General features: G+C 46.0%; 1 protein-coding gene across 1 annotated transcript; it reads left to right on the top strand.

Moving 5' to 3' along the window:
* Positions 1–2,798: 2,798 nt before the first annotated feature.
* Iyd (iodotyrosine deiodinase) lies at positions 2,799–16,348 on the top strand. The gene is made up of 5 exons (XM_051206026.1): positions 2,799–3,006; positions 7,740–7,931; positions 9,094–9,253; positions 13,238–13,394; positions 15,423–16,348. Exons 1-5 carry the CDS (start codon positions 2,841–2,843, stop codon positions 15,603–15,605), a joined length of 858 nt encoding a protein of 285 aa, XP_051061983.1. The 5' UTR covers positions 2,799–2,840; the 3' UTR covers positions 15,606–16,348.
* The last annotated feature ends 1,103 nt before the right edge of the window (positions 16,349–17,451 follow it).

The raw sequence follows: 17,451 nt of genomic DNA, 5'->3' as shown, positions 1-17,451 counted from the left end.
GAAGGAAGATGGAAGTGTTGTACAAAAACTTTCCACCATGAAGGGACTCACCAAGGGAAAAATCTCAGGGCAGCATCAACACCTGATGCTACCAGTATTTATTGCTACAACGCACGCACCAAGCAAAGCTGCTGCCTCCTTAGCTTGCCTGTTTTGCCTGTGGCGGAGTACTTTCCTGGAGAAAGCATCCTTTTCAAAAGATGATGTGTTGCAGAGATTGGAGAATTAGCGCGATTTTTTTCTTGAGGGCCCAGCTCGTGTCCTGAGAAATGCTTCTGGCTACTGCGTAGGTGAAGGAAGTCCCTAGGGACTCCTCCAGGCAAAGACAGTCATGATGGATGATACCATGCTTTCACTTTCATAGTCCCCAGCTCTCTGAGACCTGTCACTTCTCTGCTTCTTCCCTGAGTGATGTGCTGGGGCTCGGGGTGGGGGGAGGAGGGGCTCCCAGAACTGGCAAGCTTAGATGCCTTCTGGGTTAAAAAAAAATACACCTGTGAAATCTCACACTTTTCCACATATGGGGAACATAAGGAAGCAGACTGAGTATAGACCTGAATGTGTGGTTTGCTTGGAGAGGGAAGGTATAGCCTCTGATTTGCACTGTGATGGTGAGATCCCACCCGGGTGAGATTCCTGTGGTGGTTAGATCCCTTGCAGGTGAGATTCCTGTGGTGGTGAGCCCTGCCCTGGGGTGCCTGTGTCAGCAGGATAAGGCCTGGAATTAGCATATCTAACAACCATCCCAGCAGGCTGTTTATTAGTGACCTCGGGTCTCACTTTGGGACTCCAGGTCTAACTTGTCTTCCCCGAAGGCCACAGCACAAAGCTCCTCACGGTTGGTTTTCTCTCGGAGAGTGGAGTTTCATTTATAGTGTCTGGTCCTTCAGACTCGATAATGCACGCAGAGGAAGGCCTAGCTTAAGCATCATTGGCACACAGACGCAGTGGGTGTAGGTATGAGACAACCCAGTGAGCATCAAGTGAAGACATGCCCTTGGGTTGAATAGAATTAGTGAAGGTGGCTATGTATAGATGAGACTGACTAAGTCATTTAAATGTTTTGTAGTTCATTGTGTCTCCTCTCTGTATTCATATTTTATCTGCGATAAGATTGCAGAGTTCAGCTCACCCCTTAAACAGTTCCCATCACGGTTGCTACTGAGCACTGGATCTCAACCAAGACAACAGTCTGCTTTTGTAGACTCTGTTGGCTCACTCAATGCCCCAGGCAGCCTCTTTCCTATAGAGCTCCCTGTTGCCCTCCTTTGCCTTCTGCAAATACACACTGGGGACTCTAGGAAGCAGAAACACAGGTGGATGTCACAGATTTAACACCAGCACCATATTTGTTTGGGGGAGGGAATGTGTGCTTCTAGAATAACACGATTCCTGGTGTGGTCTGCAAGGTGGCTGCAGGCCCCCACATGATTAATTAAAACTGATGATCTGTCTGTGGTGGTGATGTGAAAATAATTAGTGCCTTCTTCCTTCAACACTCTTCCTCTTCCCTGGATAAGGACAAAGGACAGAAACTAAGTAGCCAAGGATGCTTTAGAACCATGGTTCGTAACCTGTGAGCCACAACCTCTTTGGAGATAGAATGATCTTTTCATGGTGTGTGGGGTGGTCACCTAAGACTATCAGAAAACACAGATAATTACAATTCATAACAGTAGCAAATTACAGTTATGAAGTAGCAACAAAAATAATTGTATGGTTGTAGGGGTCACCACAACATGAGGAACTATATAGTAGCATTAGGAAGGTAGAGAGCCACTCTTTAGAGGTATTGAGAGTAAAGAGGGCTCATCTGGGCCACCCCCAGATCAGCCATCTGGTGTTCTTTGGCCCAGTTCCACAGGCTCTGTTCCTCAAGAGAGCATTGTTCTAACCTAAGTGTGTACCACGGTGGTGGCCTGAAGTTTTATCCTCTCCAGGTGCCTTAAGTAGGCAAGATGAAGCAGCAACACATCTTTCCATAATTAAACAAATGAAACACATCTTTACATTGTAAGGACAATGGGAAAATTCAACCACATTACAAGCCAGGAAGAACAAAATAAGCTGGTCCCTGGGGCTTGGACGTCCCAATCTCTGGAACGGTGAGACACACATTTCATTATTTAAGTCATTCCGTCAATGATATTTTTGTTATGGCAGCCTGAACAGTAAAGATAAGAACTAAGACCAAAACAAAAGCAAGAAAGCAAACAAAGAATACCTTCACATTTAGATATACTCATTTTTCACTTTTTGCATCACTTTTTCCAGATTAATTTTCTTCTCTAACATAAAACATACGTCTTTCTTCCCTGTTGCGTGTGTTGGCATGGATGTTGTTTAAAAAAAAAAAAAAGCCATCTCAGGCCAGTACTTCTTACATATGCAGTTGAAAATGCACTTTGACAGCTTATTTCTGGACATTTTCTTCCAGAACATCAGAATCTATATTTATAAATCTGTTCTTTGAAAAGTGAGCTCTCTGGGCGCTTCCTAGCTTCAGGCAGATGGAAAGACACTCTCAGAGAAATGTTAAATAGGAGAAAGGTCAAATGCCTTTTTAACCACCGCCAGCAAGATCTAACACATTGCAGTGTTTAACATACCCTGTGGTGATTTAAAAGGGCACTACTTTTAAAAATGCATGCATTGGAGCAGGACCAAACCTGCGTGCACGAGACCGTGACCTTTGCTCCTTCGTGAAGTCCTCATAGAGTTTGAGAGTATGTACTATGCTCCCTCTTCTTACGTCCACTCCCAGCATTCCCTGCTGCCATCTCTGTTTGTATAAAGGCCAGTGTGGGAGTGTGCTGACCTTCCGGGTCAGACTGCAGACCATGTTTCTCCTCACTCCAGCGTTGGTAGCGGTTGTCTGCATCTTGATTGTATGGGTCTTTAAAAATGCCGACAGGAGCCTGGAGACAAAGAAGGAGGAGGCGCAAGCTCGCCCCTGGGTGGATGAAGACTTGAGAGACAGCACTGACCTCCTCCAAGAGGAAGAAGGTAACAACCCATTGCGGTACCTAAGCTTCACCCTAGACCTGCTGTGATGTGTAAACTGATACCAGGACTACTGGAAGCAAGCCATGCCATCAAACCATCACTCCTGTGAGTGCAGAACGATGTGTGACAAACACGGGTCCTCTTTCAGGTCACTTGCTGGTTACTTGCCACTAATCGGTCCAAAGCCGTGGAGGCTTAGGTCTCTCCCAGCTCGGGCCCTCCTCTGGGGTGGGGGTTACTGTATAGAGTGGTGGTGAGCATGGCCAAGTTTGGATTGGGAATGTTGAAACGGGGAACGTGGCATGTCCAGGGATCAGCTGCGTTTTATTGTGCCAGGCCCTGTGGGTTAGAGACAAGAGTGGCCTCTGTGCTCGTAAGATCAAGGTCCATTAGGGGATGAGATGGGGGAAGTAGCAAACACTGTGGAGCTAGTAAATGGAGTTTAGAGAAGGCTGGGGGGCCTGTTGGGACTTTGGGAAAGGAGAAAGCTGACCTGGAGGGTGAACAGGTGTGGCCACCAGGGGGCATATGTCAGAACAGAAGCAGACACCCGACGCCTATGGTCTAATGCTTGGGAGAGCTTCCAGGAGATGGGGACCAGAGGGCTGGCTGTGGCTGGCACTAGGGAGAAGTGATCAAAGAGCCAGGGAGGGAAGGGGGTTCTCTTAGAGTCGTGAGCAATCTACATCTGTGTAGGCAGCGGTTTTCTGTCCTGCCAGCCAGTTTTGTCCCAGCAGCTGGCTCCCAGAACAGCCACACAAAGACTTAATATTAGTTACAAATGCCTGGCCGATAGCTTAGGCTTGGTGTTAACTAGCGCTTACAACTTAAACTGACACATAAATGTTCTGCCACGTGGTGGTATCTTCCTCAGCATGTCATGCTCTCCTCGTCTCCCTGAGGCGACTCCTGATTCCACCCTTTTTCCTAGCATCCTCTCAGATTGGCTCTCTACCTCACCTCCTTCTGCCTAGCTATTGGCCAGCCAGCTCTTTATTAACAACGAGAGTAACACATCCTCCCAGTGCACACGGGGGGGGGGGGATATTCCGCAGCACATTTGAGACACGTTGCCTGAGATGGCTATGGGAAATAGATTCTGTCGGGAAGAAGAAGCCTTCTCATTTTCAGTAGGTCTTCACTCCCCAGAGGCAGTGTGTGTGTGTGTGTGTGTGTGTGTGTGTGTGTGTGTGTGTGTGCCTCTTATTGTCATGTGCTGAAGGACACCCTACTCAGAATATCAGCTTCACACACTTGCATCAGTATACAGTGGTGTTACATCCTGAGAAGCCGGTGGCAAGTTAAGGATATTGTGAATCAAAAATGTACTTGATAAACCTAGCCTGCCAACTACCATAGCTTAGCTAGCCAGTAGGCATGCGCAAAGGCTTGGACTGAGGCAAACCATCAGAGACAGCATCTCCCCTACAATCAAACACCGAGTCCCATGAAGTTTGTCAAATGTTCCACTGAAAATGAACCATGGGATGGTTCTATGGTTGTGTTCGGCGCGGTGTTAACTAGGGGACTGTCTGATCCCACTCGGCAAGCATTTCCTTTGCTACAGACGCCTGTTCTAAGCTTTGGTGAAGAAGCATGGTATGGGGTGGGGGAGGGCCAGGGAGGGCCGAGTTACAATGAAGAGCATCCGGTTCTAGATATTGCGGAAGACAGAAGGAGTGATTCAGACTCTGCCGTGGATGGATGAAGGAGTAGGATCCAGTTTGGGGGACTACGTAAAGGTGTGCTGAACTCAAGATATTCATGATGTTAGGTGAGAGATTCTGGCCAGAATGGCACCAATCTGAGGTGGCACTCAGAAGCTGGAGAACCAAAGACTTCACTAAGGCTGAAACCCCCAAAGATAAGAGGCATATGGTAGAGAGATGTACAATATAAAGAAGGTGATATGAGCAATTCAGGGGCCACAGCACACTCTCATGGAACAGAAAGGAGCCAGCTGGTGCCATGTCGTATATAGAGTGGGCCACTTTGTTTCCATGGTAATACAATGAGGTAGGCATCACCATTATCTCCCAGCACAGGGGACTGAGGCTCTAGTAGGGTACCACCCACCTCGGCAGGTAGGACTCTCGCAGTCTGTTTCCAGGATCCTGTCTGCTGGGTAGCTTCTCGCACAGAGAAGTCTAGAACAAAGGAGGCATGGAAACAGAATCTCAGAGATTTTTTTTTCCTTCCCTTCCAAGGCCACATTCCTGGGAGCAGTCAGAAGTTCAAGAGCAGAGAGGAGTGGCTGCTTGTTTTTTAGAGGTCCCTGCTAGCTCTCACTGAGGTCTCGGCAGGAGTTTGCAGAGCTCCTAGGCTAGACTCTCTGTGCTCTCTCAGTCCTCAGACAGACTGGGGACCTTCTGCCCCAGAGGAGACTGCCAGATGTGTGGCTCCAGAGAACACAGCCTGGGAGAGTCACTCAGCAAATCCCCATTGCATGCGACAGGGTCTCTCTCTGTCTGTCTCTGTCTCTGTCTCTGTCTCTGTCTCTCTGTCTCTCTCTCTCTCTCTCTCTCTCTCTCTCTCTCTCTCTCTCTCTCTCTCTCTCTCTCTCTCGCCTAGGTTGGATCCAACAACTAGCCCAGGGAAGCCTGGGGCAGCTCCTCGCTTCATAGTGCTGTATTAGGAGAGCTACCTTGGACTTGGAAGCCAGCTGTGCTCCTGGGCTGTCTATGGGTTATGCAAATAAGGCTGGCTCTTAAGGGCTGGTGGCATCATTTAAACAGCTGCTCCTGTACTACTTCCTCACCTGCCACACCAAATCTAGTAGGTGCTGTGTGACAAGTTCCACAGGCTGAGGCGGGACCTTCAAAAGAAGGAGGTCTCCTGGAACCGGCTGTGGAACTCTCGGCTGGAGAAAAGTATTGAGCTGTAGTTCTCATAGTAATCTCTGCTCTTCTATTCCTTTCTCGCATTAATGAAATGTTCCTGGAAGCCTATGCTGACATTTCAAACAAAAGTCACACATGAGAAACCGTCCCCCGAGACATGCTCACTGATCATGACCCCGTCTCCAGGAGAGCCAGTCCTTTTCAAATCATTCACGTCATTCATCCAAGTACACATAGTATTGATGAAAACTTTCCCAACCAGAAAACTTCATTTGGCTGTACATGTGTAATTGAGAGTAGGTTTAAACGTTTGGTAAAGAAAGCCTTTTGATAAGAAAAAAGTCAAAATAGCTCAATATTTCAAAGATTCTCAAGAGCTAGGCAACAAATATTAATAACTCACCATAAAAATTTATTAACCTGACCTTAGAAAATAGGTGGTTAGCTATGGTTAGACTTGAAAGATTTTCTGATTTATTGTTTTAGCCTTGAATAAGTTGTATGTTACTGTGCCTAACGATGATGATGTCATTTGTTCTATCTGGATTGGCTTCAATGAACACAATCTCTGAGAAGCTATTCTTTATCCTGGATAAAAGCCTTGTTTGAAAGCTGCAAAAGACACTCAGATTCAAGCTGCCTCTGTGTTTGTTTCTGTTTGTCACCACCAAATCCTTATCCACCTAGTCTTCCAGAACCCTCATCCCAGGGACCCTCATATCCGGCTGGGGTGGTCCATGGCACTCACCACAAGGCTTTCTGAATCAACTTTACATGGTTGGAAAGTGTCACTGTTGTGGAAAGTGTGGATTGACACCTGGAAACACTCAGCGTTGTTTAGAACTGATTGACAGATAGGTGTATGTGATGGTTGATAGCTAAATATATGTGATGATTGATAGCTAGGTGTATTTGATGACCCTTCATCACACTTCCTTCCTTCCAACTCACTGGTTCTCAACCTTCCTAATGCAGCAACCCTTTAATACAGTTCCTCATGTTATGGTGACCCCCCCAACCACAAAATTAAATTTATAACTGTAATTTTGCTACTGATTGTGTGTGTGTGTGGATGCATGCGTCCTGTCATGGATGTGCATGCCGTGGCATGCATGTATGTAAGGCAGAAGACAAACTGAGGAGTTGGTTCTGTCCTCCCACCGTGTGGGCCTGATGGATTGAACCATAAAGGCCTTTAGATATGGGCCTGCCTTTGAGTACTCTCTCTAAACTCTGTTCTCTTCACAGCCTCCACCCCACCCTACCAACACCACTATAACTCTAAAACTCACTTGTTTCTTGCTTTTCTTCAGGTTCTAAATAAACTAGCTCTTGGTTTTCCCCGATCTTCTGTTTTCTGTCTTTTGCTCTTTGCCCTAGATTTTTTTTTTTTCTGACTTACCATCCACTCATCTTTTTTTTTTTCGTCGATTTAATCTAAATAATTCTGTTGTTTTTCAGAAGTTCTATTTTCCATCTCTGCTCTATCACCTTCTATTATCACTTCAGCAATACTCTAGAGATTTATATAAGTCTGTCTTATTTCATTCTCTAGTGTAGTGTCATAGCTCTTCACACTTTTGAGCCTATGAACTCTTGGAGCTTCGGGGAACCTGTCTTTATTGTGTAACCTTGATTTTACTAATTTTGCTTAGACAAAAATCTCCTTTATATAACAGGTCTAGAATTGGAAGGCTGGTCACGATCAGTGGTCAAAATTCTATAGGTTTCTATTTTCTTTTTATTTTCCTTTTTAAAAAATTCAGTGGATTATTTTGACATCATATAACCATGTGGCCTTTCCTGGAACTTTATTCCCTTCCACCACCACCCCCAGCGACCTTATGACAAGGAGGTAGCTGAATTTGCTGTGTTTCTATCTCTTATTTCCAGATGTTGACGAATGGCAAGAATCAGAGGAGAGCGTGGAGCACGTCCCGTTCTCTCACACCCGGTACCCAGAGCTGGAGATGAAGATGAGGTCCCAGGAATTCTATGAACTCCTCAATAAGAGACGCTCTGTCAGGTTTATCAGCAGCGAGCAAGTTCCAATGGAAGTCATTGCTAACGTCATCAAAGCAGCAGGTTGGTGATTTGTGTGCCAAGGGTTGGAGGATGTCAGCTTCCCGGATGCTGTAACAGCACTGGAGATAGCACGGAAGTCTCCAAACCATCAGACAGAGCAGGAGAGGTGTGTTTATTCTCGAAGGCTTTCCCACTGTTGGTGATGGCCAGAAACATGTGGAGTTTTACTTGCTACATTTTAACTGTTATTTTCTGGGGAGGTTGGGGGGTGTGTGGAGGGGAGATGTGATGATAGTTTAAAACTTTTGAAGTAAGTACATTGTTTAAAACTAAAAATTCTGAATAAGTTAGTATACACTGAAGGAGAAACCTCTCTCCTTTCCTTCCACACGCAATTCTCATTCATATGTTCATCTTCCAGGAAACAAAGTTAGTATCTTTCTAGTACAGTGATTGGCGGAACTAACAAAATAGCAAGGTCCCCTTAGGTGGACTTGTAAAGTGAACGGCAAGATAAATTCACCTTAGATGTAACCGCATATCTCCACTGAAGGGGAAAAGACACCCTCCTCTCTGACTGCCCCTGTTCTTGTCCTCCTCCTATCTGAGCCAGATTCGCTTGCTGCATACCTGCTGACATCCGTCTCTAATCCAAAAGGGATTGAGAATAGTTTGTCTCAGCCAAGAGTGCAAATGCCTTAGATAGTTGTATCCTTTACCTAAGGGGCAACAACCACTAACCTCCATTGTGGTGTGTGTGTGTGTGTGTGTGTGTGTGTGTGTGTGTGTGTACGCACATGTTTAAATTAAGGTAAATTTCTCTTCTTCCTCCTCTTCCTCTGCCTGTTCTTCCTCCTCCCACAACAGGGGTTCTCAAGCTTCCTAACGCTGCGACCCTTTAATACAGTTCTTCATGTTGTGGTGACCCCCAACCATTAAATGATTTCATTGCTACTTCATAACTGTAATTTTGCTACCGCCATGAATTGCAATGTAAACATCTGACATGCAGGTTATCTGATGTGTGATCCCTGTGGGGGTCTTGACCCACAGGCTGAAAACCACTTACTTGAACATGTGATCCTCCTGCCTCAGCCTCCCAAGTGCTGGATGCGATTACAGGCATACATCACCACAATCCCGGCTATTGTATTTCCTCTTAATGAACAGTTTTTCACTTCGTCTTCGGTCTTACATGGATTTTTCACTTAATGGGGAATAGGGACAGCGCCAAGTGGGGCCCATACAGAGCCCTGGACCTTCGTGGTGGTGAAGGACCCAGACGTGAAGCATAAGATCCGAGAGATCATCGAGGAGGAGGAAGAGATAAATTACAAGAGGAGGATGGGAGACCGATGGGTCACAGACCTGAAGAAACTGAGGTACAGGGCTGATGGGGGTAGGAATGCTTGGTTTAACTGTTAAAGAACAAAATTACCACTGCAGGCCCTGGGTGTGTGGACTTAAACTATTTGATTAATTACCTTATTTTGATGATGTCTTAACTTCACGTTAATATGGCTCGGTGTGGTATTAGAGTACATATATATGCCTGCAGGCTACATGGACCAATTCTCACCCTGTTTCTGTTTTGTTTTGTTTCTTCATTTTAAAGTGGTTGGGAAAAGTCAGACCTGGCCTTTGCAAAGGCTCTGACACAAATAATTGTTTCTCTTAATTACTTTAAAGATGTTTAAAGATGTATTTTATATGTTTAAGTTATGACTATGCACGTGTGTGTGTGGCGGTATGTATGCACAGGTTCCCATAGCAGTCAGGGATATTGGATCCCCTGGAGCTAGGGTGACAGGAGCTTTAGAGCTGTCTGATGTGGTCACTGGAAACCTGAACTTGGGTCCCCTGAAATAGCAGAAAAAGCTCTTAACTGCCCAGCCATCTCCAGAAACAATCACTTCTTAGCGAAAACTGAAGAATTACTCCACTTTCCACCAGTCTGGAACATAGGACTATGAGATGCTCTTCAAGGAAGAAACTCCTGTTTTGCTCTCAGTAAGAGCTTAATAGATCTGTTCTATCAAACAGATGCTAGGACTGTGGCCTCCTCCCTGCAGAAGTAAACAGAGTGGAAATCAGGGTGACAGGGGCCAAGGTGCGTGGGCGTTGGCTCTCACCTCTCAGAAGGGCCTAAAGGTGGCAATCTGGGATGCAGAGGCATGCCTGCCTGAGTGCTCAGCTCTCGGGAGTACTGGAATCCCACCATCTCCCGGAGGAGGGCCTTCTGTGACCAGTTCTGTCACCCACCCGCAGTGACAGGTGACCGAGAAGAATGGTGAATCACAGACTTGGAGACGAGCTGGGACTTCTAGCCCAACAGTGAGAGCAAGAGCAAGGAGACATGGGTCTCTTGGCCCTGCTATTGTTGAGAGAGGGCAGTTTCCTCCAAGATGTTCACACTGTATTGGAACTGATGTATTATGGAAGGCGTACCTTCATACCATGTTCTCGGATAAGTGTGGGATATTAACAACGAAACTATAACTCTTGCCAAATATTCCTGGGAAGAAATGGATGAGTAAAAGTCAACTTGAGCTCTACATTTAGTGAAACACTAGACTAGCTAGACATGGTACCTTCAGAAATTGCCCCCCCCCCTTTGCTTCCCATCACCGAGACAGAATTGTTCCCTCCTCTGTGCCCATGGTCCTTAAATACACCTCCCATATATATATAAAATTTTAATTATGTTTACTTTTCTTCTCAGTTTATAGACTTTTTTTGTTTATAAATCCACAATACAAAGCAAGTACCTCAAGTTAGAGTTGCTTAACCAACACTATGTATATAGAGGCACACGCGCACAGATCTCTCTCTCTCTCTCTCTCTCTCTCTCTCTCTCTCTCTCTCTCTCTCTCTCTCTAGCAAATGGACAATGTGCCCAGCCACTCTTTTCAGGCATCTTACAACCCAGAGCTGGTATTTTCAATATGTAATGCGGGTCCAACTTACCTTTCAAACTTTACCATTCCAGGCATGGGAAGCCCTCGACCCAGACCTGAAAATGCCAACTCTCAGGAGTCCTTGTTCTTTGCAGCTCTTTACTTGCTCTAATATGTCTTAATGAATAAGTATAAGATTGAATTACCCGAGACTTAGAAAAAAGACAAGTTGATAAGGTATGCTTAGGCAGACTACATACAAAAATATTTTTTGAATGATCAACTTGCCTTAGAATGTAGGAATGCTGCTTAATCTTCCTTAAATCTATTAAAATTTTGTACCATTTACCTCTATACATATTTTATACACATTTACAATTTAGTCAGGTCTGGAGAAAGGACTATGCAGTTAAGAGCACTTGCTCCTCTTACAGAGGACCCGAGTTTGGTTTCCAAGATGCACAAGGCAGCTCACAATGTTCTGTAACTCTGGTTCCAGGGGGTCCAGTGTCCTCTTTTGGCTTCTCTGGGTACCAGGTATGCACATGATATATATTCAAAGCACTCATACCCACAAAATAAAAATAAATATTTTTGAACTTCATTTTGATCATTATGAATAGGATCAAAATCTTAAATCATGAAAATGTCAAAATCACAGCGCAATCTACCTAGCAGTGTGCAGCCTGGGGCCCGGCCTCAGCCTCTTGGCAGCGTTCAGCTCCCTTGTGCACAGCGGAGAACCGATTGCTGGGCCTGCTGGTGGCCTGAAGGCAGTGTGTGTCGCTGGTGGCTGCTGAACGCTAGAAATCCAGTGAGTGCAGACAGTGATCAAAGGGAATCCTCTCCTTCCAGCATTTCTGTGATTTCAAAGTGTGATGCTTGGATTGGTAAAAGCCATTTCCATATTAACTTACTTTGCCTCACGATGACCATGAGAGATGGGCATAGGTTTGCAAATGAGCCAGAGGCAGTGGGGATGCAGCCAGAGTTGATCTAGGTAATCAATGTCCTCCCTCTCTGTGAGGCGGGCAAAGTGCTGACCATTGATCATCGGGGCTAAGCTGGCCGAGTGGGAGAGAAGATCCTTGAGAGCGATCAGCAGAGGAATGTACATTTCTAGGGCGTTTATAAATGGTTGAGCGTAACTATGCTAAGAGTAACCACATCCTGATAATTAGGTCCATGTTATATCCCATGGGGAAAGGAAGCAGTTAGGAACAGACTATTCTATGGGCCTATAGCTCTCTTTTTGGCATCTGTCTGTTCTAGAATGACGTCTCAGCACAGAGGTGGGGGCAGGGTAATGGAATCAAGGGAGATATGTTTGGAGCTGAAGAACAAACTTTTCAAGTTATCATTGGTACCCACATGAATGGCCACTGCCTCTCCCCACAGCTAGGGTCCCTTCCTGTCCTGTCATCTGTCAATTCCCATTGTCACCAATGCCTCCACAGGCTCCTTTCCTTGTTCTGTAACCCTCACCTCCTCTTCAGTTCTCCCCAGCTTGGCCCTCCTGCAGCCTCCATCCTGCCTGGGCCATGGTCAAGCATGTGCTTCTCCTCCCCCTAGGCTGACTTTGTAGCTGGCGCTTGCAATGCCACTGTTGATGCCATCACGCTCACAACTCACGTTTCCCAAATGGATCCGGTCACACGGCACGATCACATGACATTTCTGCTCAGCAGCACAGAGCAAACCCTCCATCACCTACAAATCGAGGACCAGGGCCCTGCAAAATCTTCCCACCCATGTGCTGGTATGCCCTCCATACTGCAGGCTTCGGGTAGTTTCCTGGGCCGCCAGGCATCCTCTTTCTGTACTGGCTATGCTCATCCATCCATTCCGCTCTCCAACTCTCCTTCCTTATCGTCATTGACCAACTGAAGTCTGTTTTTGTGGCTTCCGGTGTTCTTTTCCAAGTCAACACTTAGCTTTCGGAATGCTCCAACACACTTATTATCTAATTCCTTAGGAACGCCCAGCTGGCTTCGCTTGGCTGAGTAGCAGTTTGGCGATCGAAGGCTATGGAATCTTTGTCTCTTTCAACATTTTACATGCTTTGCCATACTGGCCACACACTAATGTATGTTTATCAATGTCATTAACCTTGCAGAAAAAGATGCATGTGGCAAAAAGAAGTCATAAAAATCCAGTCTTTTTCAATTTAAATAGAAAAGACATATAAATGTGTATTTAAGAATTGCAGGCCAGGCCGTGGTGGCACTCACCTTTAATCCCAGAACTAGGGAGTCAGAGGCAGTCAGATCTCTGTGAGTTCAAGGCCAGCCTGGTCTACAGAGCTAGTTCTAAGACAGATGGCACTGTTACACAGAGGAGAGGGGAAAAAAAAAAAAAGGAAAAGTAGGTAAGCAAGCTAAGGTAGTTTTTACTTTTTAGAAAGAGGAGAAAAAAATTTCAGAGTAAACATTTTCCTGAATATTCTCTCTACCCGGTCCACCCCTCCAGAACCAACTGGATCAAGGAGTACCTGGACACAGCCCCAGTTCTGATTCTCATTTTCAAGCAAGTCCATGGTTTTGCTGCGAACGGAAAGAAAAAGGTCCACTACTACAACGAGATCAGTGTGTCGATCTCCTGTGGCATCCTGCTGGCTGCGCTGCAGGTGTGTGTGTTGCTCGCCCACAGGTCCAAGGGAGACAAGTTGCGGGGTCTCAATGTTCCTAATGCCGAAAAACTTTCAACACGATTCCTCATGCTGTGGTGACCCCAACTGCAAAATTATTTCCGTTGCCACTTCATAACTGGAATTTGCTAGTGTTATGAATCAGAACATACATGTCTGTGTTTCCCAGTGGTCTTTGTGTGTGGGGGGTCGCGACCCACAGGTTGAGAACCATTGCTTCAGTCCAGTTTCCAATTAGAGGTCATTTGGGAACTGTTTACCTCAAGTTGAGTTCCTAGGAAAAGTAACTGATTGACAACAAACCCTGGAACCCTGGGTTGGTGGGTATCTGCAAGCTTAAACTCTCCCTGGAAACCCACTGTAATAGCTCAGGGTTGGAAACGCTGTTTTCTTCCATAAATAGCATGTAGCTTGGGGGTTGGAGAAGCCATCTCGGAGAAAAGCCAGAGACGGAAAGTTTCAGAGATACCCATCCCTCGTAGGCATACTGGCCCTTTCCAGGCTGGTGGGATGTCTAAGCAGCCACCAGGCTCTTTGCTCCTTCCTTGAGAGGTTCCCTATGCTGTGTTGCCTCGGAAAAATGGCCACATGCTTAAAAACTTCTTTTTCACAGGGGCACCAGAGCAATGCAAATGGGAAATGGATCGGGGCTGAGTTCTGCCTCTCAAACCCTGTGCCATCGGTGGGAGACCCCGGGGATTAGATAGGTCATCTCCAGGATGAGGGAGAGACGCTAAACTTACAAATGAGTGCAACAAACAGTATCTTAAGGCAGAGTGGTCCCGCTTTGAAGGAAGGGTCAATTTCATACAGGCAAGATTCCTCATCATCTCCGAGAAAGATGAGGCTTGTGTCTAACGCCTTACAACATTGGGCTTTTGCTATTTCTCAAACCACCCGGAAGAACCTGGCTTTTGCTTTCCCTCCCTACGGTGAAGGCAGATAAATGAAGGTGTACTGGGACCGTGTCCGGCCATAGGGCCCTGCAGTTGATTTAGGTTCCGGGAGAAGCAGAGCGTGCCTGGTGCCAGCCCCTTCCCACAGTGCCCTTGGCTTCTCAGAGGCCGGCCAGATTGGCTTTCCTGTTGAGCTGGTTTCTTTCTAGTTTCCTAGAATTCCAAGGTGGTTTATGATTGAGGGAAGAGGAAAAAAACTGTTTCTAGAACCTGGTCCCCAGCACAGCGACTCAGTGGGGTGGGATGAATTCGCATGAAGCCAGAGGCAGCTCTGGCTTCCAGGTGGCCAGGTGACTGGGGCATCGCGGGTAGGAGGGGGAACTGGTGGGGAGGGACCTAGAGGGCGGTGTATGTTTGTACAGGTATGTCTGTCTCTACTCCCCCAGCATGTGTCTCCATGGCATGGTTTTTATTGTTTTATGAGCTCTGTGAGATTGAACCCAGGCCCTCGGGCTTGCATGGTATGATCTCCCGAGGCATTATATGCTTTTTATGGGACGATGTGTGTGTTAGATCTCAGGAGAGCCCATAGCAATTCACTCCAGACCCTTGTAAATATATGGGTTCAGATGTTACTCTTATGACTATTAATAACAAATTATAGTCAGATGGGTAACTGGAATTCTGGAAAGAACATCTGTCAGGAAAATTGTAGGCTGTGGACAGTGCTGTCAGGCTGCCGTTGCTGTTATGGTCAGATACAAGATACAGACTAGATCCTATGCTTATCCTTGTCATTCTTTAAGGAGAGTTAACGTCTCCAGAGTTCTTCCCATAAGACAGCCCTTCCTATTGCTCAAGCATCATTGGAAAATAAGATGTTTTTTCTTCCAGATGTTTCCTGATGCTTGTCTAAAGAGGCGGCAGGTGGAAGGAGGCTGCACAGGCAAGGTTCACAATGCATTACCTGAGCTGGGAGCCTCCTTGCCACCCACCTTCAGGGGGAAATCAAATTACCAGGAGTAGAGAAGATAAGAGTGGCCCCGGGCTGGAGAAAGAGCGGTGGTTTTTGCCTGACAGTAAGATGCCTGTTTGTTCTTTCCTGTTTCAGAATGCAGGGCTAGTGACTGTCACCACCACTCCCCTCAACTGTGGTTCTCGTCTGAGGCTGCTCCTGGGCCGACCCTCACATGAGAAGCTGCTGATGTTGCTCCCTGTAGGGTACCCTAGCAAAGAGGCCACAGTGCCTGACCTCAAGCGGAAAGCTCTGGACCAGATCATGGTGACAATATAGTGAGGCAATCTGTGATGGGATGTCACTTGCTTCTCCCCACTGAGTCTGCTGCCTTCTCTTGCTCTCTGCAAATAGGTGCACAGGGAACGCACTTCTTATGCCATGACATCTTTCCACATTCTAGAACTTTCTGTCCAGTAAGTACTGTGTTTGGTGAAGTGTTTTAGTGAACATTGGGGCAAGAGGGTCACAAAGCATCTATGTACACCTTAACTCCTCCACAAAATCGTAGGTGGTTTTTTCTTTTTTTATGATTTTTTTCATTTGTTAAAAAAATTAATATAAAGAGTCACATTTGACAATTTACTATAGTTCAAAGAGTTACCTCCACAATGATTCTTAATTTAAATGTTGACCAATCGAGTGGTCTTCTGACCCTCTGCTTCCCGGTGGCTTCAAGACTACGAATGTGCTATTGAGACCTATCCTACCATTGAATTTCGTGGAAATTCAATCTTGAATGAATAACTGTTAAAGCCACTAAATTATGGTACTCATGGAACCAGAGAGGCATGTCTACATGCCATGATCTAGCTGGCATGTAGCTGAACATGAACTGTGTGGGATGTGTCAGAACTGGCTTATATGAACACATGGAACCTGGTAGTAAACTATTCTTAAATTATGAACCTAATTATTTAACCAGTTGTGGCTTGGAATTGTCCATGGTGAAGGCATTTACACAAAAGGAGTTGGCAGCCACCATAAGGCAGTTTCAGCTTTCCAGAGATGCTGTTTACCACACACAGCATCTCCTTCCTACATGTTCTCTTGAAGCATGCTCTTCAGGTAACAGCGATACTCTTGGTGACTTCCCTGGCCACCGGTGTCCAGCTGGACCTACCAGAGCTAGTCAGTCACCCATCCCCACCCCTTGGCCCTCCCAGGGACCTGGTGTACATGCCTTTATTTTTGTTGTTTGGGCAGTTCTCCATCCAGCTAGTCTACTTACCACCGTGTCGCTACCATGGCATCTTCTTCTTCCTTCCCACTGTCCTCTTCTTCCTGCCGTTTCTACTTTTCTGCTTCTAACTTCAGCTGGACCATTAATAAGAGAAAGCTGGTGCCACCATGCCGGAGAGAAGGATAGCCTTTCTGTGCTCTGAAATAGAATTAGGTTTACAGGAACCAACACCTTCAGCCTTGAGGTCCTTTGATATAGCTACAAGGTTCCAACATCTACACATACCTTCAGTTTTCTCTCTCCTCACTTATAAATGTCCCTGGGGCTTTATTAAAATGAGGTTTCTTTTAATGCTATTGTTGCTTTAGTAGACTCTCTTGGGTGGGAATGGGAACCAATTGCTGTACATCTTATTGTTGTATTGGACAAAGTTTCTCTGAGTTTCAAATATCAGAATAATAAACATACTTTGTGGTCACGGTATAAATAAGCACACACACACCACCTTTTTCTAAGGTCTGGAAATGGAGCTTAAAGTTTTCGTTGGTGCTATTTCCATCTGTTCTACTGAGTAGAACTGAGGTGCAAAAAGGACCTTGTCCCCCTTGTGGGATCCCTCCTAGCCCCCACACAGGGGAGCTGGGCATGAGATGGGGAGGGAAGAGGGTCCTTGGCGTGACAGATCAAGCATACAGACACTAGAGAGGATGGAGAAAGCCAAGACTCCACAGGAAGCAAGCAGTATCATAGGGAGCTAGCCAATCCATTTCCTATTATTGTCCCTAAAGATACATGATCATGGTTTCTCATGTTCAACAAAAGCACAAAGATAGAGGTTTGGGAAGGGCTTTGGCAGATGCCTTTTGGGGAATTTGGAACATTGTAATAGTGGTAATGATAGTCATGGTGGTAGTAGTGGATAGTGGATAGCGGTGATGGTGA

The sequence above is a fragment of the Phodopus roborovskii genome, unplaced genomic scaffold, assembly GCF_943737965.1.
Source record: "Phodopus roborovskii unplaced genomic scaffold, PHOROB, whole genome shotgun sequence".
Lineage (NCBI taxonomy): Eukaryota > Metazoa > Chordata > Mammalia > Rodentia > Cricetidae > Phodopus > Phodopus roborovskii.
This window is presented reverse-complemented; position numbering and strand designations above follow the sequence as displayed.

Excerpts from the sequence above, each read along its gene's own strand:
- Iyd (XM_051206026.1), top strand. The coding sequence starts at position 2,841 with ATGTTTCTCCTCACTCCAGCGTTGGTAGCGGTTGTCTGCATCTTGATT. Across the intron at positions 3,007-7,739 it reads CCTCCTCCAAGAGGAAGAAG|ATGTTGACGAATGGCAAGAA; the intron begins GTAACAACCCAT and ends TCTTATTTCCAG. Across the intron at positions 13,395-15,422 it reads TCCTGCTGGCTGCGCTGCAG|AATGCAGGGCTAGTGACTGT; the intron begins GTGTGTGTGTTG and ends TTCCTGTTTCAG.